The sequence below is a fragment of the Lissotriton vulgaris genome, chromosome 1_2, assembly GCF_964263255.1.
Source record: "Lissotriton vulgaris chromosome 1_2, aLisVul1.2, whole genome shotgun sequence".
Lineage (NCBI taxonomy): Eukaryota > Metazoa > Chordata > Amphibia > Caudata > Salamandridae > Lissotriton > Lissotriton vulgaris.
The window spans coordinates 78401857-78426931 of NC_141686.1; the positions used below are offsets into that span (position 1 = coordinate 78401857).

General features: G+C 44.1%; 1 protein-coding gene across 1 annotated transcript in view; it reads left to right on the top strand.

The window, feature by feature from the left end:
- The window catches only part of B4GALNT3 (beta-1,4-N-acetyl-galactosaminyltransferase 3), a 919815-nt gene that overhangs the window by 773367 nt on the left and 121373 nt on the right, over positions 1-25075 (top strand). The window contains exons 12-13 of the mRNA XM_086952836.1: positions 1356-1456; positions 11287-11366. Coding sequence (XP_086808962.1) covers positions 1356-1456; positions 11287-11366 — 181 coding nt within the window. The remainder of the gene's footprint in view (positions 1-1355; positions 1457-11286; positions 11367-25075) is intronic.

Here is a 25075-nt window from a genome sequence, read left to right on the forward strand (position 1 = left end):
TTTTGGGTGGGTATTTGCAGCGCACTATGCAAGCTTTCACTTAATGGACTTTGGATATAAATATGCCCCCCTCCCCCCCCCCCCCCCCCCCAACCTCCTGCACAGACGGCGTGTAAATTGGGCGCTGTTAATTTGCCCAAACTCGTTTTTACTAAGTCAGCGCTAGAAGTTTCAAATATGCTCCGTTCCTTGCCCCATCCCCCCCCGCTGTACGGACGACCGCGTGTTTTTTTTTCTTCACTATTTTAATTTTTGGTTGTTCGCTTTCATATTAATAGAGACCACATCCCTTTCTTTAGACGAGCCATGTCAAAAGAAAGATTTGTGGCCGCAATTAAAAGTGAAACCGCAGCATGTGGTGCTTTTACCCCAAAACACTTGTCAATTTTACAAACAAATGCTTTTTTTGGGGGTAAAAGCGCCCCATGCTGCCCTTTCACTTTACTAGCAGCCGAGGACCGTTTAGACACTGCTCGTCTAAAGAAAAAGGCGTGCCTCTATTAATGTGAAAGCGTGGCATGGGGCACTTGCTTTTCCAATGCAGTAGGTCTCGCATTTGCAAGTTTAATCTATTGGCATTGTAAATGGCAATGCCTTTTATTTGTGTTTTTAAAATCAGCACATAAATAAAAGGCATTGTCATTTACAATGCCAATAGCTCAAACTCTTGTAAATGAGCGACCTATTGCATTGCAAACGCTTGTTTTCTTAATTACTGCCGGTCCCTCTCACTTTAAGCACTGGTCACACCTTGTTTTTGCTTTCATTATTGTTACTAGTTCGATGGTGACTGGTAAAAGGTATCACAGAATTCGAACTAGATGGCCCTACTTGTGCAGCGCTCAAACCCGTTTACGCTCAGCTCAGTACCGGCCACGTACTGGCCCGCGATAGTGCTTCGATGGTAATTGACCAAAGGTGCGAGGTAGCAGCCATGCAGCGTTCTAATAGCGACACGTTGTGGCGAATCTGGGAATTGCATGTGTCGTATTTTCCGGCCAAGCGGAAATCTTTTCTTCATAGTCGACACCAGTCTCTGCACGTCAGAGGGCGAGTGAAACTTGCTACGTGACAGAGTGGGATATATATATATATATTTGTATACTTTATATATTTGTATATTAGTATATGTCTTGTCAGAGTCGTATTTCCAATCCAGCCCCCAGCATATGGGTCTTTTCCCGACGAACCATTACATGCCAGAGCTTTAATGATGATGTATAAGTTTAGGTTCCCGTTGTATGTGTGTTTGTGTGTGGCACTTGTGTAGCGAGTCCAAGAATACAGTATGGCGTTGGGTTATCGTAACATGAAAACACCATATAACATGCTGCTGTTTCCCCTTTCACTTGAAGGTCCACTTGTCCCACGTTTACCCCAACGATTACACCAGGCTGACTCACATGGAGAAGGATAACAAATGCTTCTATCAGGAGAACACTTACTTTCTGAACAGGTGAGTCATCAGCCAGCTCTTTTAGGCTGTTCCTAGAGAGCAGGCCGGGTGTAACATGGGAGTTGGGATGAAAGGAGGGTGAGCTGATGCAAATCAGCGTAGCAGTCGACCTGTCCCAGTCACAAGGGAGACTTTTAGCCAACCCTAAATTCTCATCTATTAGCACTAAGCATACTGGGACTTGTAGTATTTTGCATGTAGGAAGAAGAGTGCCAGTTGTAACGTTACAATCTTGACAAGTAACACCTATGAACTAGTGAGCCTTCTGGTGTCAAAGCCCAAACCTGCATTTCAGCATGGTAGTGTTATGTTAAGTTGTTACATCTCACATGCTTGGATTAGGAACAAAAACAAAAAAAACATAGGAGGAGAGATGTGGAACAATTCTAGTTGCATACTTTGTTATGGTAAAAGATCTACATCAATTTAGCTTGAAGGCCAGCTCAACAGGTACAGTGACAAGCTTAGTTTCTTTTTGTCGATGTTGGAGTAACCGCTTTCCTGTTGATTGCAATTCCACCTTTAAATTATGATGTTTTGGCGTGAAACATACACAACAAAACATCATTTGTATTCTGTTTGAAATCAGGTGCTTATATTCATATTCATAATCATAAGCACATCTTGACTATGACTTTATTCATCTGTGCCACAAAGGTGTGGAAAAAGATCTGCTCCATGTTGACAGATTTCTTCACATGTGTGTTCCCCCGATCTTACATCCCCGTTACCACTACTGAGGAGGACGCTGACACGATTAAAGTACATTTAAGGGTTAGCATTAAGATTCGGTTAAGATCATTTTTTTTATTTAGTGGAAGAGATAGCAGTGGTATTAGGTCAAATAAAATAAATTTAATTTTTGACAAAAAAATGAGATAAATTAGATTAAATATGTATTTGTTGAAGAGGGGTTTGTCAAACCTGTATCCTTGATGTAGTAATGGTTAAATTGAGTGGACCTCAATATAGTAACATGCAACCTGTTTATATTGTATTGTAGCATTTGTATAGCTCCTACTACACCTGTGTGGGGCACCGGAGTGCTTTTCAACATGAACAGCTGGCAGATAGATTATTCAGCACCATTGTTATTAGCAAATTAACACTTTTTTTAACCAATCTTATTTAACTCTGCCCTCCAATGGATTTGCATTAAACTGAATATTTCAAGAGTATGCCGAACATAAGAGTATATCAAATTTTGTGCCAATCTGTGATATTGTACCAACGTTAAAAACATATCAACGATTTCTGACCACCCCCTTTAAATTTGCTCTCCTTAATAGATCGTCATAAAACTTGACATACCAACAGAAAAGTAAACATGCTACAGATTTGCCAAATGTAATGCAAATTGTGTGGAGGGTAGGGTGCATGGTACTCTTTGATTTGGAACAGGATCAAACACCCCAACAATTCACAGAGAAAGACCCAACGCTTAAGGTGAAGTTATGGTTAGCTTTTTCTATAAGACCATAACATGCGTTTAATAAAACAGACATCTGAAATTCATTTGGGAAAAGTGTTAAAATGCAGTTAAGCCATTACGGTTCAGTAAACTGACCATAACTTGTGCCCCAGTCATGAACTACATGTTACCTCACCCATTACATCACTTATGGTATATTTAATGACATAATTCATGGCATCACTCATGACAGTGATGTCTGGATAGTGAGAAGCACAAAGTAACACTTATCATACAAGCAGGTTTGGAAATCGTTTTCATAAATCTTCTTAGGTTTTCCTAAGAGTCTGGCTGATAGCACAAATCTCTGTCTGGGAAGACAATGGAATGTGACGATAGCTAAGGGCCAAAGTCTGTGCGATGAAACATCAGCTGGAAGTATGTGCTGGCCCTAGAGCTCTTTTACCTTACAAAGAGGGTTGGTCTACATTATTTGTGACTGTGTATATTGTTGACATACCTCCATTAAATATCGTTGCAACACCGCTTTATCTTTTATGGCTTCACGCTGATTGTAGTTGGTGAGGAAGGTGTTGGGGAACCTTTTCATCAGCTGGTTTGAGGCCTAGTGCTTGAACATCCATCCGTTTAGTCCAAAAAGTGTCTGGTCTTTTCTTTCAGGTAGAAGCCATGGACTAACAGGTTCACCTGCCCTTTCAGAAGTGATGTCAGATCCCTGCCACACAGGCTGGGCCACCTCAGGCTTGCCCATTGAGAACCACTCAATTCTCCTCAGAGATCAGGCATTTCTCTCACTCTAAACACGTCCAATGATGTAGTTTAATACATCCAAGCACAGGTCATCCGATTCAATCCAACAATAGGACCACCCTGAGGCAGCCAGAAATCTATTACCTCACCAGTTATAACATCAGCCTCTCTTCCTTCAGTTGATATATTATCTGCTTCCACCTAGGCTCCCAAGCTGGTTTCTTTGCCTGGCACTCAGCAGAGAAGGCACTTGCAGTATACCTCCTGCACTAGCACACACTCAATACACACCAGCAATGAATCTAAATGTAACTCATTTGCAGATTTAGCAGCTATTGTGGAGTGGATTTGGCCCTCTTGTACCCACATTGCACATGGCTGGTAGTATTAAGTCTACCACGACAGCTCTCAGAAATGGAGACAGCATTAATAGGAGCAACAACGTGCTGAACATCATGTACATTTGGCGGAAGTTAATCAAGATTGTGTACAATACTTGGGAATTAAAAGCTTACATTTAAATTTTTTGAGCACAGACAGATTGCGATTTTCGGGTGCCGCTCGAAGGCCCAGTGACTGCAGAGGATCGAGAACTGCTAAGGAGGCTCCAGTGGGGATTTTGCAGTGCAGCAGAGGGACGTGGAAGTAACCCTAACGGCGCAGCGGGACTGCGAGTCCCAGGTACCTCAGCGGCTGCTGAGACGCCGCACCTGGGACTCTTCCCGGCTGGCCACGCCTCCCAGCCCCGTACAACCATATCTCCACCCACTCACACGCGCATCGCGGGACGCGCGCGGGCGTCCGCCGGGCGAAGACCGGGCAAAGAGCGGGCCGTTCTAGGCCGTTAGAGGCCGGTAGAGACCGGACCGGGCCCCCCCTGTAACATCGTCCCCGCCCCAAGGCTACTATCCTTACCTCATCAGCCTGTGGTTATTGACTGTTTCATTCTTCATGGCAACTAGAGTATCCGGGAGCAAGGCTGCCCAACAGTGCTCTGGCACACTGGAAAAATTCTTCCCCAAGGCTAGCGCTGCGGCCAACAAAGGTCGCACAGTTCCAGACACTCTCCTTGAGGTGAACGCAGAAAACGCGTCAGTGCTAGTGGACCCCTCGGACTCTTCTTCCATCGATGGTAGTACTCCAATAACCCTTGACGCCACCCATCTATCCCTTATGGATAGTATTGATCAGACAATTGAGTCCGTCCTTCAACAACTTAGGACCCCGTCTAATCTACACAGGGAGAGTGAACCACTGCGTCCCTCGGGCGTGGTGGAGACCACTCCGTATATGAATTGTGCGGAGTTGTCTAAGGCGCATGATGAAGGGCAAGTTGTAGTGTCAACGGACCCTGTAAGCAGTAGAGCGGACCATCCCCCGAAAAGGAAAAGGTCAAGGAAGCTTAGAGGGGTAAAAAGGGCCAAAGTGGATAAAACCAATCCAACATTAGATGTTAGCTCAGACATTTCGGCATCTCCTGTGTTCACCTCCCCGGGAACTGGGTCCGATCAACCAGACTCGCCAATAGACACAGTGGTAACTGGTTGTCCTGGGCCGTTCATATTTGGTGGAAATCCACCTAATGCGCCAGAGGCTCTGATTGGCTCATTTAGGGACATTCTTAGAAGCCTGCTGGAGCCCCTCTCTGCAAAACTGGACTCTATAGCTGCTAGACTTACGGCTATAGAAAACGCATATAACAGTAATAGTCCTAGTAGGGGGTTGGGCCCAAGTGCACAGATGGCTCCCCGGGAATCTACAGGGAACAGACCACCTACTGCTGGAATAAGCACACAGGTACCGGCTGGGGCACAACACACCGCCCCAGGCAGTCATCCTCCCTCACTGCCCCCCTCCCAAACGTCTAGGCCCCCTGTCCCTGCACCCAGAAGATCTAAGCAATTGACACTACCCCAGCCAACGAATGAGGGGCGAGCTAACAATGACCATATCGGTCGCCCTATTAGCCCTAACACCAGGCGCAGGGCGGTCAATCTGCCTACTGAGGCTGTGCCCTACACAGTGATTATGGTGGGAGTTCCTGAGCTCACTGGCGACACCAGAGAGCCACAGGACTCACTCCGTAATAAAGTCATTAGTTGGCTCAATATCAACAGGCCCCTCCCCCCTAACATCAAAGGTGATGTGTTGATGGTTAGAAGGATCCCCTGGATCGGAGTCACCCCTAAAAACAGGGTAGGGGACTGCATTATAATCAGTTTTAAAAGCCCACTGGTTGCCCCTTATATCTGTAACTGGCTGACAAGGCCTAATAAGTCCAACATAGAACTAGTCTCCCTCTCATATTTCTATCCAAATGCTTCCAATTTAGCTGTGGGGAGGGAACAAAGTTGGACCAGAGTGGGCTTCGCTGTAGATGGCTCACGGTACAGACCCAAGTATAATACACTTCCTGCTCATGACAACTTTGTCCATCAGAATAGATTTTCTTGCCTGGACCAGGTTGATTGACCAAAAAGGGGAGAGTCTGCACAAATGCTAGTAAACGCAGCCTATGGGTCTATACTCAGGGGGGAAGGCACACCCACTCCCGTAATTGAAAAAAGGTCCCCGGCCCCTGTAAATGAGGGGGGGACCGCCCTGGGAAGCACCCTACATCTAGATGAGGATCCATCAAGCACACCAACTGCTCTTACAATGCAATTGGTGGAGCTTGCTGAATTGCCAACCCCGCCGCCCAATACTATTGGCTTGGGCGACCTGGGTAATTCTGCACATGTCATTCAGCCTACATCTAGTGAAGTAGGCCCACAATCCCAAGATCCAGGTTTATCTATTCTTTCCTGGAATGTAGCTGCCATCTCAAGTAAGGTGGGCACCCCGGAGTGGGAAACCCTGGTTAGCAAAGGTGATATCCTCTTCCAGGAAACATGGGCAAGGGTACCACAGCTTAGGAGGGGATATGATACCTTTGAAATCCTGGCAAAGACGAATGGGAGGGGGAGACCCTCGGGCGGTCTAGCAATTTGGGTGGCGACCCACATTGGGTGCCAAGTGGAAAGGATGGACACACTCTCACAGGATATTCAGTGTTCCTCCTCAGATGGCCTGGTAAAAGCACATGGGCTATTGTTAACGTCTACTCACGTCCAGTTGCAATGGGCAAGGAATCCCCAACCCTAGTTGAACTTTCATCTTTTCTAGGTCAATTGCCAGGTGACCTGAAAATAGTGATGGGAGGGGATTTCAACTGCCATTTTGAACCCCTGGAAGGCCTGATGGAGGGCGCTTTTACTGCCGAGGATGACCATTGGGGAGTTCCACCTTCATCCTCACCTCATCCCAAAGCTTGGTCCCCGCTGGTAGTACAACTTACTTCCCTTACCCTGAACTTTGCACTGAGGACGTGTAACGGACGCACCCCTTCTGACACTCCTTCGGTGTGTACTCTTAACAGAAAGGGCCAGGAGTCAAGGTTGGACTATATATTTATAGATATTTCCCTGTGGCCCAAAGTTCAAGACTTTAGAGTGATTCCGAGGACAGACAGTGACCACAATTCCCTTCTGTTGGAGATTCATCACCCTGCCCCAGCTGTAGAGCGGCCATTCATCGACTCTGGAGCCGATCAGGGAGACTTACTACTCACTACAAGTAGGCGCAGGGTGAAATGGGGGAAGCTAGTCGACAAAGAAGAAGCTATTAATAACCTCTATGGCATAGCACTTCCCAGGTTCGAGGAGGTGGACGCTCTCATTAACCAACCAAGACCTTCTGATTATAATGAGAGATTATATGGCATTCACCAGGCTTTAGTGAAGGACCTCGCAGATGTCTTCAATCCGGCGCTGCCAAACAGAAGGAAAAAGACTCGCGCCCCGACATGGTACACCTCTACCTGTAGGAAAACCAAGTCTGAGCTACTTGCCGCAATTAAAGAGGGCAGCGATAAGGGGAAGGTTGCAGCCCTCAGGAAGGGATACAAGCTAGCATTGGCCAACACAAGGGCAGAGTGGGATTGGAACCACTGGCACGAACTGACTGAAGCCCTCGAAGCCAAAGACTCCAGAAAATTTTGGGCACTGGTGAATAACGGGACAGGGGTTCTGTTATCTGCAGTGGAACCCAACATTGCCCCTTCTGTTTGGGAGGCCCATTTTGGGACATTATATGAAGAATCTACTCTTTGGCCTGAAGGGATGGTGCTGGAGTTTCCCTGCCCTCCGGATGTGTCCCTGGAATTTTCCTTGGGGGAGGTGAAGTTAGCTCTGGAACGCTTAGCGTTGGGGAAGGCACCAGGGCTGGATAAGTTGCCTGGCGATTTGTTCAGATACCATCCTGACATCTGGGGCCCGTACCTTCTTGTTCTTTTTAATGCTATTTTGGGAGGTATGGCGGTCCCCTCCTCTTGGCTAGGGGCTGAAATAGTGCCGATTTACAAGAAGGGGTCCCCTCTGAGCCCGGCAAACTATAGGCCTATTAGCCTGATTGATGTCCCCCAAAAGCTTTTTGCGCGCCTCATTCTGAACCATCTGTTGGACTGGGTGGAGGAAAAAGACATCATGAGTCCCCTGCAGGCTGGCTTCAGGAAAAACACGTCGACCATGGACCAGATCTTCCGCCTCGTTCTCCTTTACTGGAAGACGGTAAGGATCGAGGGGGGGAGATTGTACATGGTCTTCGTGGATCTGAGGTCAGCCTTTGACCTAGTCCCGCGCAGGAAACTGTGGGAGGTGTTGGAAAAGCTAGGAATCCCCCCCAGTTACTTAACATTCTAGCCAGGCTGCATGAAAACAACTATGCACAAGTCAGGTGTGGGAGGGATGGCAAACTTTCATCCAGGTTTCCAGTCCGTCGAGGTGTGAGGCAGGGTTGTGTCCTGGCTCCGACCCTGTTTTGTTTATTCATCAATAACGTCATCTCACACCTGGAAAGCGTTAAGGATAACGATGCCCCTTGTTTGGCAGGTAGGAGGGTACCGGCAATTATGTTTGCCGACGATACCCTCCTCCTTTCAAAATCCCCCATGGGGATTCAGAGGATCTTGGATGGATTTGGTCTTTTCTGTCACCAGCATGGGCTGGAAGTGAACACAGAGAAGACCAAGTTTATGATCTTCAACCCCCCATCCAAAACCAGGCCCAATCCCACCTTGGGGACCGCCACCCTTGAGAGGGTGTCTACCTTCGTATATCTGGGGGTAACATTGCAGGAAAATCTGTCATGGGACCGCCAGATAGTACGATCTAGGGCCAAATTGTCCCAACTGTCGGGTGCAATCCTGAAAGTGGCTAATTCTTCTTCCTTCAAGCCTATAAGCCCGGCCCTCGAAACTTACAAGACCCAGGCCAAGGCTGCGGCCATGTATGGCAGCGAACTATGGGGGCATAAAGCGGTGAAGGACTTATCAATGGTTGAAAACAGTTTTCTACGGCGCCTTCTAGCCCTTCCAAGCTCCACGCCACTCCAGCCGCTGAGAATGGACATGGGTCTCCCCCCTATTGCTGAGGAGCTTGTGTCAAAACCAGTGAAGTTCTGGCACAGGCTCTGGTCTACGGACGAACTCCATCATTATAGGGAGGATCTTACCCACGTCATGAGTCTTAACCGCAGTGGCAAAATCCCCTGGCTCAACTTTGTGGAAAATGAACTGTCTGCCATCAATCTCCGTGACCTGTGGGAGGACCCTGCGCGTGGTTGCCTATCAATCTCGCGCAAAGCCCTGGCACAAATCTATAAAGCCAGGTCCCTTGCTCACCTGATGGACGCTCAAAATAGCGGCACCTTAACTTTGCGTTTTTTAGAATCCAAAAATTCATATGTTTTCGAACCTTTTATGGATTTTATCTTTCCCATCCTGGCAAGGAAACTGTACGTTCAATGGAGGCTTGGCACACTCCCTATTAACTCATACACGTATAAGTGGACAAATGGGGGCAATAAATTATGTCCCTGCTGTAACAACCATGTGGAAGATGACCCTCACATCTTGTTTGTGTGCCCTGCATTCCAAAGGCCCAGAAAATACTGGATAGCGCCGCTATGTAAGAACTTGGGGTTCAGAGAGTATGCACAGGCATACAGGATTTTGAAAACCAGCACCCTGCGTCACATTGTGTTCGCTGTTTCAAAATTTCTTATGGCCATATGGTTGATCAGAAAGAAAAGATTCACTGAAGCCCCCTGAACTTTGTTTTATGTAATTCTAAATTACCCCTCGCTGGGAGAGTGGATTTTATTTAAATGTATTTTATTAATAATGTATTTTAATGTCTGTATGTTGCACTGCATCTTTTATGGTCTATACGACCGAAATAAAGAATTTTTGGAATTGGAATTGGATTTTCTCAGAATTACAGAATGTGAAGTCAGCCTAACTCCTCAAGTCCCAAAGTCAGCAGCTCCAGCCACTAGGCCAGTGCTTCACAGACTTTCTAGAACTACAACCCAATTTTAGGAACAACACACTTTTGTGATAAACCTAGCTTTAACGGACATGAGGCAGGCAATGTTTTTAATGTAACTAAAGCATTGAGTGATAGAGCACTGTCATTTACAGACAGCACACTTTCCATTGAAATGGCCACTAAATTTGCACTGACATACAGTTTCACTGATAAAACTATATTGCACACAAATGATAATGTCCGGAAATTGGGTTTCAGTGAAGCAAAGTGTCTTGATTTGTTTTGATCCTATCACACTCCCTGTATTATAAAATTATACACTTTACTTTTCTTTCACTGACTGCAAAGTGAGAGGATTTTGTAAACACCAAACCCCATGTAAAAAAATAAAATAAATAAGCAGCAATTTGATATCTGCCATTGAAGCACAACAAATGTGATGAGAAAAATACAAAATGTAAGACATTTTTTTGATTGCTTGAACTTCCGGGACCCACAACAAATCGTCTCCCGACTCACCAGGGGGTCACAACACATAGTTTGGGAAACACTTCACTAAGCTACATTGCCTCTCTTTTAAAGCACTTGTGGTTTTTAATCTTTCACCTCCAAACTGTAGATGCAAACGCTTGTACAGATGCATCAGTTGAGCCCGGATAATTTCAAAGCTTTACTACTGCTACTTCTGCCAGAAATCAAAGAGTAAGGGAAATTATTCAGGTGACCTACGCTTGGAGAAGATGAAGTACAGAGGGATTAGCCCGCAATCTGGCCGTACTTTTAAATTTCCACTGAGTTATTCGTAATCCCCCGAAGCCAACACAAGTTCCAGTAAGTCTCCACTAATGCAGTGAAACGTGATTGAATTCATTGAAAAGTTTGAATTATTGACAATGGATCCAACAATGGCCAGTCTAGCATGGAAGCTCATCATTTATTTGACATGGAATGAAGTTCTTTTCTTAAAGGTTGGGTGAATGATCTTCTGCTTTAATAATTAATGCGTCTTCCAGTACTGTCCCTTTGATGTCACTTTTCTTTCTTTATTATCCTGGAAAGATAATAATATTATCTCTTCTACATGTTGCCTACCCATGACTTTTTGTGGAGGCCACTTTTAAATTACTCTTGGTCCAACCAGGCCTTCCTGGACTGCAGCATGTCTGACTTCTCAAGCTTCATGATGAGACTGTGTTGTCAGGCTTAGGTTCTTGCTAACATCAACTTGCTTTGCCTGTCTTGGTCAACTTCAAACCCAAGATTCTGTTTTACTTTGCTAGGTTTGGGTTTTATAAATACATGAAAATGGATCGTCCTGAAAGACGGAGTGGGGAAATTGAAGCCAATCGAGAAGAACCAGGTATGTTGCAAAAATACCAGGATTTTGACATAACTTCACTTTCTACTAGCCTTTAAATTGCCACCAATAGAGTAAGTGTGTTAAGAAACGTACATGGCATGCACATGTGTGACGCAACATCTCAAAGCACTGGAGGTTCCTCATACTAAATCTTATGGCCTCTAGCTGCAGTTGAATGTCACTGCTACAAATAGAAGACTGATATCTCCTCTGGGTTTCTTTTTTCTCTCTGTAAGTGCTCTAACCTTAGGATTGAACAACTTTCCAAACTCGTTGAAGGACATATAATATCTGAAACAATAGTGCAAGGTCCTTTTTCAGGAAACTCTTTTGCTAATTTTGATCTCACTCACCATCATTAGCTGCAGTCAACATGATTTGTGTAAAATGCGTCCCTTATTAAGAGAGCATAATGTAACCAGATCATACAGCAAATCACGCTTGGCCACGCAAGGGGTATGGAAAGTGTTACATAAATACTAACCCAACCCAATGCCACAAGTGTATCTTTTGGTGGAATAAAGGTTGAACGAGGATTGTGGCAACCAAACCCAGTATAACATTTTCTCAGTATGGATTTGTCGAGACTAACCTTGTTAAATAGTACTTGTATGTGTAGAGGGAGAAAGTGGGTGGAGGGGAATTCAGTCAGAATGAGAAGGAAATTGACTCATCAACTCGTCTCTCGGGATAAAAACTGGAATGTAAGTCAGTCATTTGCTTGACATTTTTTTGGCATTAAGCAGTTGCCGTTGTTGGTCGCCAGTGTCGGATATCTCTCCAAAGGGTAAATCCCCACTGTATCCCAGATAGAATAGCTATTTATATCTTTACGTAGTGGAGCTGATTTGCATTTTAAGTTGCACTTTGAGATTAATCTGGACATAAGCTACCAACAAACATTAATTTACATGAGCAAACTGTGGAACTGTTATTGATATGCCGAACACTTATCACCATGGACCGTCCATTCCCAGTGAGGTGACTGTCTTTTTTTCTGCTCGGTGCAAAGCACTTTGAGGTGCTGAAGGGTAACATTAAGTGCTCAATAAGATCTGTAAATAAATGACATTTGAGGCACGTAGGAAGTCTCCAGATTCAGCTAGTACAGCTGAGATCATGCTGCTATGTCTCTGTGTTTGTAGGGGGTGTAATGTTTGGTCCTGTTTAAGTGGCAATCAGTAGAGTGATTGCGAGGCAAGAACAGTGGTGCTTTGGTGATGCCACTTTTGAACAACCTCCATAAGTAGATGCATGGAAGCAGTCGGGGATCAAAAATATGGAAGTGTGCTTATTTGCAAACTTGTATATCAAGAAATGCACAAGGTCACATGGGACTCATTTATGTGACGAAACCTCATGCAGCAATTTAGAAGTTTCTCCACAGTTGTCAAAACCATTCAAAGATATACAACTTAATTGATCAACAACAGTATTTTGTGTACACTGTTGAGGGATTACTATGTCTGTGATTTGGGAACAGTGGTAAATCAATGAAACAGCTGGACCAAGAAGGTTTTATTTATGCATGTATTATATTCATGTACTTATAGCTCAAGGTGTGACAGTGTGAATCAATCAATCAATCAATAAGGATTTATAAAGTGAATAATCAACCTATTTTAGTATCAAGGCGCTTGCAGGTCCCAGGAGACTCATATGAACATCCAGGTCATGAGGGCCCTTTGGAATTCCGAAAGTGAGGTGAGGCTCTGGAGTTGCGCGGTGAGGCAGTTCCAGGTCTTTGTTGCAATGTGGGAGAAGGAGCGCCCTCCACTTCTGCTTCCGTGGATGCAGGGTGTAAGGGCAAGTGATCGGGAGGCAGAGCGTAGTCTTCTCAATGGTTGGTGGAAGTTCAGGCGGTGGTTAATGTAGGCTGATAATACGAGTCAATAGTGCATAAAACACAGGGTACAAAAAGTGGTTCAACAGACAAGTTATTCCAAAACATAGACACTTTGTGTTCCCAGTGGTTGTATATATATTTAGAGTTTAACCAAAAGCAAAAATGGCTCGAAAAGTTTGGCCACACATATGTTTACATTACTGGTGTCAACCGATTGGGAATATTATCGACGTTTTAACCCCAACCTATTTCTAGGGGCCTCCACTAGATGTCGTCATCCAACTACCACACCAATTGTGGTCTTGTAGCATGTATTTGGTGTAGTGCAAAATTGCCCACTCTTAATACGTCACAGATACTTAACAGAGACATGACATAAACGTGCAATTAGCACATGTTTCTTATGTGGTTTAACGATTAATGTGAGACACTTAACATCATTGTTAAAGAGTGTATTCACTGTAGGATTAGAGGATACTCGTATTGTGCATTTTTAACACAGCGTATTGATATATTATTTGAAGTCTTCATAAAATAAACCGTCCTTAATTGGTCGATCTTGTACTTACTATAAAGATGACATTTGACTTTCATAATATGTGCTTTAATACTTTGAATTACATTTATTCATCAGCAAACTAAATATAAACCATCCTCATATTTGCAAAATGTGATTTCACTTAAAACTATAAAAGAGTTTATGTAATGTCTGCACTAATGTATACCTCGATATTTCATTTAAATGTAGTTCCTAGCCATATTTACACATGATTATTCTAAAGATTTATTTTATGTTTTATGTAATGTGAATTTAATGCACTAAAACTAATATTCATTTGTTTTTAAATGTGCACTAGCATATTAACCTCATAGCTGCTTCGAACGTTCCGCGCCAGTGCAGAACGTTCGAAGAAACGGGCGGGGCCGCGTTGGCTGTTCGCAGCACCAGCCAGGTAGTGCTCGAGACGGCCAACGGCCGACGGGAGTACTTAAGGGGTTAAATGTTCACAACTGAGTAAATGCTTTGACTTGTCCTGACCAGACTCTTGTGTATTATAACTTAGTGTTCACACAGTCTGAGTTCAGAACTCTTCCAAACATCTTTCAGACTCTCTTGTGTGGACTTCTTGCAGACTTCTCTCCCGATTTCCCACTTCCTATGGACCTTGAGAGGTTCAGACCTCTATGCTTACCTTTGATTCTTTCCTAAGTGTGGCTTAGGCTAACGCTTATTCTCTGACCCATTGAAGACTCTTGACCGAGCTTCTCAAATGCTGACACCTTCCTTTTTAATTTTCTTTGCCTTGTTCCAATTTCCCTTAAGGAAATTCCCTGATTTCGAGATTCTTTAGGGTACAGAACGATCCACTTAGCTTGGACTCTAATTTAAGAGATTTAGATTTCTCAATGTATAGAAGAGAGAAATGTAGACTAGCATCAAATCCTTATATTGCTCTTTTGTATTGCTGTGACTGAACTGCTTGCCTGCCTAATACTGGTCCACCTCAATTTCATTCAAAGGTTGGACTTAACGGTTATTATTCTGTACCTTTGTAGCATGGTGTTAAGAGCCATCTACCTGAATTAGATCGTATGTCTGTAATAAACCTTAACTATAGTTACCGATTCCTGGTCCTTACTGTTTAGCCAAATGGGTTACACTATTAATTGATATTAACAGATGACATACTAACTCTCTCATCCCTCGGTGCTTATAAGAAAGGTCCGTCAGAGGAAGATATATGGTAAGGAAAGAGGGCCTAGAAAATGCTCAATCATACTCAATACTTCGATCAGTTAGGCAGAAGCACATAAGTCCAATTAATCGATTCAGTATTTCCATAATGTCAATCTGGTGATATTGTACTTCTCCTTATGAAAGCTGTGTCTGCAGTGGTAGGCATTTGCAAATGTGACCTCTAATACTTCTGTTTTTGTTTACGTGCTTATGTTTAAAAGCTCTTAAAAATACTTATTTGCCAAAATGATCTGGAGCATAAAAGACAGTGCTTTAGATGTTTCAGATCTCTTTTATGGTAACGTTTTAGTTTCCTTATCAAATAAAACACAGTAATGTATTGTACATTAACACAGTGAACAGTTTGAAGGAAATTTAGATATCTTCTTTGCATTTTTAATATATATTTGACTTTTGGACAGTCTCCACACAGTTTTGCATGGAAAATTGTTATTGCAAACTGGCATTTGAAAGGGCGTGAAATTGTAGGCATGTCGAATGGCTCTGCTTTTTTATTTTCCATATTCAAAGTTTGTGGATTAGTGTTATCAGGAATTGCTTTAATTAGTAATTGCTTTGTACTTTGAACCCAGTAAAAGAAACTTCCTATTAATATTTCTGCAACATGTGGCTGTAACATGTGTCCTGCCAAAAACTTACATTTTCACCTGGGAGAATTTGTCTTTGTTTTCCACTAGAACACATGACTGTACGGTAGCTATCCACTAAGTGATTAGTTACTGCTCTACCCATGGACTAATACCAGATGTCCAGATAATATAAGATAGTGCATCAATGCAGAACTCTGGATAACTTGAGTGTCACATTTGTATTGTTGGGGAATTATCTTTTAGTCATTTTCAGTGTTTAATTCAAATATTAACATAACAGGCAAAAAAATGAGATCAGATAGCAAATGTATATATCAGTAATTCTAACACGAGCCATCTCACAAAGCTATAAGAATGGGGGTTGGAGGGAACGGAAGAAGAGTGAACATTGTGGGTTGCAGAAAAAGTGGGCGTGATGTGAAGGTGGTAAGGCATGTGTCAGGTCTTTACGTTGGGGTCCTCCATCTAGTGGCACTCTTCCATGGGTTGGGCTGTAGATTGAAAAAACAAAGTGTAACAATGGGTCAACAAGAAAATTGTGCAGCTATCTAAATGACTGTGTGTGTATTGAAAGAACACAATCCCTGAATCCAAGGTATTCTTGGTGAAAAATATGTTCCCATCAGATACCCGTCCTGTACCGCCCTACATCACTTGGGATCCTTCACCCGAAGGAAGTGGAAAGAACCACTTAGGATTAGGTAGATTGTGGCCTAATCAAATGTGAAGGAATACAGGATGTATGAGTATAAACTATGTGGTGGTATCAGGGGGCACAAGAAAATATATAGGTAAGCAGTGCAATAAGTGCTCGCTGTAGCATGTGATAGTGAACAAATTAGTTAATATTGGGTTGTGGGAGTGGAAAAAGAGTTTATTAGGGTCCTACCCACACCCAAGGTTAAAAAACAGTGCAAGTAGTATTAACAAACAACTACTTAGGTCTTATCTAGGTCGACATGTTTCTGCAGTTTCTTTGGCTCAAAAGATACCAGTCTTCTTCATCAGGACCTTGTTGTTGATAGAGTGCTACTGCTAATTTAAAGTGCAAAGTGTGTATAAAAAATCATATCACCTGAGAACACCGGTTGAAATGATCCATTCGGTCAACAAAAGACAAACACACATGTAAATACAAAATACACACAGTTAGTGACGATAGCTGCAAATGCACAGAGATACTCTCGTGATGTTCATTTATATGCCAATCATTTATGGTCAGTGGTTGTAACAGCAATCAACTCATTGAACCAGGTGCACAAATCCTGGACTTCACCCAAGTTATAAACACTCACCCATAATCTGGGGAATGGACTCTCCACCTCACCCGGCAACAGCTCAGGTACAAATGGAGCACCGCTCTAGTGAATGTGAACAGAAAGAAAAAATGAAAGAGGGCTGTAGATTGTCAAATGTGGCGCAGCACTGACAGGGGATGTTTGTTTATGTATTTGTACTGCGCTCGGTTGCTGTGGCGTCTTGACACTGAGGTGTGTGGACAGGAAAAGTGCACTGTGTTGACAGGAGCCTATGCGGAAGCAAAAAACATGTTTTCAGGTTCTTCCTGAAGAGCTGCGAGATAGATTGAAGCTTCATGGACAGTGGCAGTTTGTTCCAAAGCTTTGCCGCACATTGTGATATCGCCCTGCCCTGAAATCTTGCCCGTCTGGTCTTTACGGTCTTAATGAGACCCAGGCTGGCAGATCTAAGAGCGCGTGGGGGAATGTCTGGTGGGAACAGTTTTTGAATGTCCTCAGCACCACTGCCATATATTGCCTTGTGCACAAGGCTGAGAGACTTGAATTCCACACGCTGTTTGATCGGAAGCCAGTGGAGTGATTTGATTCCTGCAGAGGTTGACTGTCCTCAGGGTATGCCCAGGAGTAGTCTCGCTGCAGCATTTTGTAATGACTGCTATTTTCTCAATTGGAATTTGTCAATGCCCAAAAATAGGGCATTGCAGTAATCTAGCTTGGATAAGAAGAGTGCTACCATCACCGTCTTCTGCAACTTTTGAGAGATGTATGGAAAGTTTTTTCTCAAAGTTTTTAATAGAAAAAAGCAGGATGAAGTGAGGCTGTTTCCCTGGGAACCAAAATTAAATTTGTCATCAAAGATGATCCCTAAGTTCTTGACCATATTTACCCGGCGGGGGCGTTCTATGGCCTCGATTGGCCACCAGATCTTGTTCCACAGGGGCTGGCCCTGGCCGAATTCCATCACCTATGTCTTGTCTGTGTTTATTTTCAGGAAGCTGTGATTCATCTAGGTCATAATCTCAGTGAGACAGGCATGGAACCTGGCTGCTGTGGTCTCAGGCTGATTGGTAAAAGAGATGACAAGTTGTGAATCATCAGCGTAAGAGACCAGGGCAAAACCATGCCTTCTGATAAGATTAGCCAGTGGGGTGACGTAGAGGCTGAACATTGTCGGGGAAGGGGCGAACCCCTGTGGGACACCACATGGGAGGTGGAAACTGTCCGATTTCAGGCCATCCCAGTGAGGTAATATAAATTTTATGGTCAAGTTGTGTTCCCTAGCGAGTACCCCACCGACTCCATGTACGAGTTAAAGTGCATGTAACTTCCCTCCTGTACCAGCTATGAAGACGTAAATACATTTGCGTCCAACGTTAACATGTCCTCTTTCAGACCCACCATGAATGGGTTGAATGGTCCGTTCCTAAGTATGCTATGCCAACGTCTTTTTGAAGTATACTCCTACGTTTTTCAGCCCTGGCTGAAGTAGGCCCTGAATCTCTGCCACCGAGCCTCTTTTCTGGCTTCTGACTCCGAGAACCTCTGCCCAGGCAGCCCCCGTACCCGTGAACTCTGACTTACTTCTAGCGCGGCCCTCCGTGCTCGGCTCAGCCTGCTGCCTGCCAAGATTGACTATAACCTTCGAGTTATCTGTTTCCCTCCCCGAAAATACATTCCAGCCTGCTAGCTTCAGTAAACATCCTTCCTCAGTTACAGGGCTAAAGGGCCGACCTGTCTCTATGCAAGTAATTCATAGCTTCTGTTGCCATGCTTCCATGGAAGGCCCCATGCCCCCACGCTTTTCATACAGACACTCAGGCGCTTATACACGCACTCACAGTTAGTATAGAACAGCTTCTGCTCTAGAGACCTTTCTGCCCAGATAGCTTAGTTCCTAAACATCAGATATCAGATATGATAGAAGCACAAGTTGATCTGACATGCCAGACTTCTGTCTCTTTCCGTCAGTGTAAATGTCAAGTCCCCTGCACCCCTCCAATCATGCGTCATGCAGCTGCGCGCGCATCCAAGCTTCCGATTTCTGCTGACATTGCCACATTTTCTGTTAGTGCCACCCATTCGTGACACCTACCTGTGACGTTTCTAGCACACACCTCTAGTTCACGCCTCTTGATTACGCACTTGTACCACGTGTATATTGTTATCTTGTCTTCTCTCAGCTGTTACGCCTCTTGCACTGTTACTTATGGAATGAAATAAGTATATAAGCTATGTACTGTTAATAAAATGTTAGCGCGCTCTATCCCTTCTGACACCCTGTGTGGTGGTCAGAACATGATATCTTGGCCATGACCATTCCTTTTTAAGGAATAAAACCCTTAGAACTCTAACACCACGGACTCTGTCTTTTTTCACCCGATCTGAGTTATTATTGATTAAGTACTTACCTGCATAGAAATTAAGAGTAAATTAATTATTTACGTCATTTTGGCGCCCGAACAGGGACCCCTCCCCCACCTCACGCGCCGGTTGGCGCATTGCAAGCTCTGTCCCCTGCCATCAGTTAGAAGGAACATACGCGTACTGGCAGGATTTCCTGCATCTCCCTCTGACCCACGGAGGTGACGAAGACTGCGATCAGTGCCCAGACGAGGCGGTGAGGAGTGCGGAGGATCCCGACCAGAGCCTAGCCGAAGGAAGCAAGGTCCGAGGTGTCAAGAGGCCCACCAGTTTTCCGAAGTTTTCCGAAAATTCCCGAAGTTTTCCGAAGTTTTCCGAAGTTTTCCGAAGTATCGAGTCGAGTCCAGTCGAGTTTTCCGAGGCCTTCTGTTTCCGTGCTTCCCGGTGAGTACCATTGCTGGGTCGTATCTAGACGGGTTTGGGTACGCAAGTCCGGTCTGCACTGTTTTTAGGCAGTGTATCTGTACTGTTTAGCAGTATATCTAGTATTCCGAATTTCTGAATTCCTGCACTGTTACCACAGTGTATCTGTACTGTTGAGCAGTACATCTAGTATAGTGGGGTAGTCATCTATGTTTTTAATGTTTTTGTGATTAATGTCGTGGTATGAATGTGACTGTTTTTTGTGCATTATTGTGTTTTCTTGTATAACTAGTTAAAATCCCGAATTAAGTATCCAGGATCGAGCATTTCAGTATCAAGTGGGCACAATGCCGTTTTTCAACAAGTTAAAGCAGATAGGAACTAGGAAAGGGATGTTAGAGGAAGAAATCCCTATCCCCCCTAGGGACACTCCAGGCAATTTTATGTATAATAAGCATGGCATAGACGCCATCCTGTATCTCGAATTATGGACCGAGTATACAAAGCACCTAGAGGAAAGATACCGATGGCCAGTTAACGGAACATGGGATGCCGAGTGCATCATAAAGGTAGAAGAAGCATTACGGAAAAGGAAAGCCAGACAATCTCAGAAAGACGCCATAGAATTTTGGCGTAAGGAATCACATAAACGTGCTGAAAGAGCACTTCGTAGAGAAGACAGACTTAGAGAATCAGAAAAGGCCCAGGAAAATGAATTAGTTATCGAAGGAATACGAGTAAAATCAGAACAAATAGATCGCATCCGAAATAGCCAAGTGAACAACATGTATCTTTTGGCCGAGGGTACACCTGACGCCATTTCAGAAATACCGAAAAATTTACCGTCACCATTAGTTCCAACTAAAGTAATGCACAAGACTACTAAAGACATATTCCTAAATTCCTACCTAGAAGATGTAGCACCAGCTTACACCAATCTGCCTGTTCGTGCCCTGCCTACTGACAGGGACGGGGGTGGCACTCCGCCCCCAGGTCATGTTCCGCCGGTACCACAACAGACTTCTCCTGTTCCGCCAGCCCCGCCACTTCCCGTACTCAAAACAGACCTGCCGAAACCACGTTTACCTGATCCACCTAAACGACAAGTTCAAGCTCAGATACAGACTCCACAGGGAGGTAACGTACAAGCTTCCGCTTCAGGAGGTGCGACCGCGGGTCCTCAGACCCCGCCACCAACTCACAGATTCAATCTCAGAGACATGCAGAGTCCTCTCACGTACAGATCCCCCCACTCCTCTAATTCATCCCGCCTTGACGCATTAAAAGAAAACATGTCAGTTTGCAGATATGATCCAGTACCCGGAAAAGACGATTTAATGATATTGGCATCATTACGGTTAAGATCCGCTACTGATAGCTTGTTATGCTATGCAGGAATGAAGGATCGTCTAGACAGAATATATGAGTTTGTTCAGACAGGAAAGGACTCTGACAGTATCAAGGATGCCATGGAGAAACAGAAAGTTGCCATACAAGCACTGATACTACGATTTTTCATAAATTGTCTAATAAGAGAACGAGACAGGCCCGGAACAGATCAGAGTGAATTAGACGCATTGAACAAGTGGGGTCAAAATATAGCTGATGGAAAACATGACAGACAGAATTGCATAGACTCTATGTACAAGAAAATTAGGAAAGCAGTGATAGCCGTACACCAGAAAGAGAAAGAAGAGGCTCCCTCCGAGGAGGAAGAAGAACAGGAAGAACCCGAAAGAAATGTAGGAACAATAGCATATGTAGGTAAGGGAACTTACCTTAGGAAGGGTATCCGTCCAGAGAGCAAGAGAGTTTTCTTCTCTGTCTTAACAAATCCGAATTCTGCTGAGCATCAGTTCCAGGAAACTGATAAAAGGCTTCGAGATCGAGTTGGGTACCACGTACTCAATTCTATGGATGAACAAGAACTAGCCCGATCAGCTGTATCATGGGCCGAGAATGCAGACATATACAATGATGATACCGTAGCACAGACATTTCTGAACCTCTCCCCCGACGAACAGAAATTAGCAGGTGTCTACATGATTCAGCACCTTCTTATCAAATACAGGAAACACTATTCTGATCCAGGTCCCTTACACGAAACACTAGAAGCACTACTGATGGATAGATGGAGAGGCTTAAGCACTAAATTAATTCAAATAATTCTAGAACAACGACACAGATATGATACCTTTGTAAGCTCTGAATATGTTCCCGCCCCACCTCCAGAAAGGAAAATGTACCACATGCAATGCGGGGGTGGTATTGAAAGTCAGAACCCCTTACGAGAAGTGCACCCAGTTATGGGGGAGGATAAAGTCTTGAAACGCGTGTATGTACACACGCCTCTGACTAAATTAGAACTGTTAGAAATGAAGAAATTAGTTCCGTGCCATGATAAAGACCCTGCAGGTTTTCATAGAGAGCTTAAAGACATGTTACTGATGGGAGACTACACGTATGATGACATCATGAAAATGTTGAAAGTATTATTGCCTACGGGTATATTCGAGAAACTGAAGGAAAAGGAATGGGAGGTGGGAGACACAAAGATTGCCTGGGCAGAAATAGAAGAGGAAGAGAAAAAACGGGTCCCAGGGTTAGGCCTTGGGGACAAAACTAAAGCATTACCAGGTTTGATAGTACAGGTTCTGCCCAGATTATTGACAACTAGAAAGGAGGATTGGGATGCAATATCGTCCTGTAAACAGAAACATGATGAAGATACTAGTGACTTCTATTCAAGATTCGAGAAATGTTTTATTATTAATAGTGGCCTCCAGCCAAGTAGCGAGTCGTACCCACATCTTTTTGTATCAAAATTAGTCGAGAATTCCCTACCGTTAGTTAAAAATCGAGTATATAAAGTCGAGAGCACATGGCAAGCAAATACGCCATCACAGATGTTACAAATGTTACAATATCACCAGAACAGAATTAGAGAAGAACAAGATCAGGAACAGAAACGTATGAAAGACACGAAAATGAAAATGCTAGTAGCACAAACGGTTCCATCCGACAGTCACAGAAGGGGTACGACCCAGACAAGTCACACTACAGCTCCCGTTAAAGGGACATGTAATTACTGCAAGCAGCCAGGCCACTACGTACATGAATGCTCAGTTCTGAAACATAACATAGCGACAGGTAAAACTAAAGAAAGACCGCATCCACCTAGACAAGACCATAACCAGCATCAGTCTTCGCAGAGCGAACAGCATATGCAGAATACACAGCCTATGCATGCATCCGCTCAGACAGCACAGACAGTAGCAGTACCACAGCCACAGCCCATTGCTGCAACTCAGCAGGTTTCACAACAGATGTACCAGTACGCCCAGTCAGCTTATCCCGAATATTCCCGATATACATGAAACAGCCTAGAGAGGGAAGGTGGCTTGCCTCTTATTGAGATTCCTGTAGATCAAGAAGGTCCTTATGTACACAGTCAAGTATTGGGAAAAGACAGAAAGTTTTTAATTGACACAGGGGCAAGTCGCACTACAATAAGTCATGATGAAGTTCCAGGGGCACCCCTCTCAGGCTCACAGAATGTTTCCCTGGGTTTTTCAGGACAGCCTATTGTAAATGAGGTATCGCAACCAGTTCCCCTGGCTGTAGGTCCATTATCACGTGTTACAGACTTGTTACTTACAAAATCATGTCCGGAAAATCTGTTAGGAATTAAAACATTGAAGGCTCTAGGAGCCATAATCTGCTGTTCCCCGGAGGGAGTTAGACTCTTTCTGCGGGATTTCAAGGGTCATTATGTTCTGCGTGAGTTTGATGTCAGATTGAAAAATGTACCTGATTACTTGTGGGCAAAAGGCCCAACTGATGTAGGATGTATGCACATTACACCATACCGCGTTACACTCAAGGCAGGTGTTGTATTACCCAGAATCAGACAATATAAGTTACCACCCGATGCTGTAGTGGCTTTACTGAAAATCATTGAAGAGCTCATTGCCCAAGGAGTGGTCGTCGAGACCGACTCCAATATCTGTAATTCACCCATCATTCCGATTCTTAAACGTACTGATCCCAATGCACCGCCAGTATATCGGCTGGTGATTGATCTTCGAGAATTGAATAAATGCATTATACCACAGTATCCTGTGGTCCCCGATATCTCCTCTCTATTGACTGCTATTGATTCAGAAGCAACGTTCTTTACTGTAATTGATCTCAAGAACGCCTTCTTCAGCGTGCCTATTGATCCAGAGAGCCAATATCTCTTCGGATTCTGTTTAAATGGACGCAGCTTCAAATTTTCGCGCGCACCTCAAGGATTCACAGAAAGCCCCAGCATCTATAGTCAAGCATTGAAAAGACAACTAGATTGTATTCAAATGCCAGTTAACACCGCTTTACTGCAATACGTCGATGATCTACTGATCACCGCACGAAGTGAGCCCGAATGTGAAAAAGCATCACTGACAGTTTTACACTTTCTGGCCGACAAGGGACACAAGGTGTCTCCTTCGAAGCTACAATTCTGTGTTCAGCAAGTTGTGTACTTGGGTCACTTGCTGTCCAAAGTGGGGAGACAGCTCACTCCCGATCGCATTCAGTTAATTGCAAATATGCCACAACCCCAGACACAAAAGGAAGTGCGGGCCTTCATAGGCCTCACCTCGTACTGCAGACAATGGATTCCCCAGTATGCATTTCTAGCTAAGCCACTCAGCCAGTTAACGACACAGGAGGCAGCGACTTCGGCTGCCCTCCCTTGGACTCAGGAACACACACAAGCTTTTGAAGAATTAAAGAAAGCATTATGCCAAGCACCAGTTTTAGCAACACCATGTTACAGCAAACCGTTTACACTTTTTGTTACAGAACGTGATGGTACAGCGTTGTCTGTCCTCACTCAAGATCAAGCAGGTTCACATAAGCCTTGTGCTTATTTTTCTAGTATATTGGATTCAGTAGCCCAAGCACTCCCTGCGTGCTTAAAGTCAGTAGCAGCAACAGCGTTAGCAATAAGACAAAGTGATTCAATTGTTTTAGGTCATCAGTTAACAGTTCAAGTACCACATTCTGTAGAGGTTTTGTTAAACAGAACCCAGACTCAACACTTGACTATAGCACGACTGACAGGTTATGAATTAACACTATTCCAGCCACACATAGAAATCAGACGCTGCAGTATCCTGAACCCCGCAACACTGTTACCCACAAGCATGACAGATCCAGCCCCACATGATTGTATAGAAATCATTAATGCAGTAACAAAGCCTAGACGAGATTTAACAGATGTTCCATTGACAAATCCAGACCTGACACTTTATGTGGACGGTTCATGTATGAGAACAAGTACAGGAGAGCTAGTGGCCGCGTATGCCGTGACCACTGAAACTGAAATTAAAGAAGCATATCGTATCGACACACTGTCTGCTCAAGCAGCAGAGCTCATCGCTCTGACCCGAGCTTGTATTCTAGCCAAGAACAGAAATGTTAACATA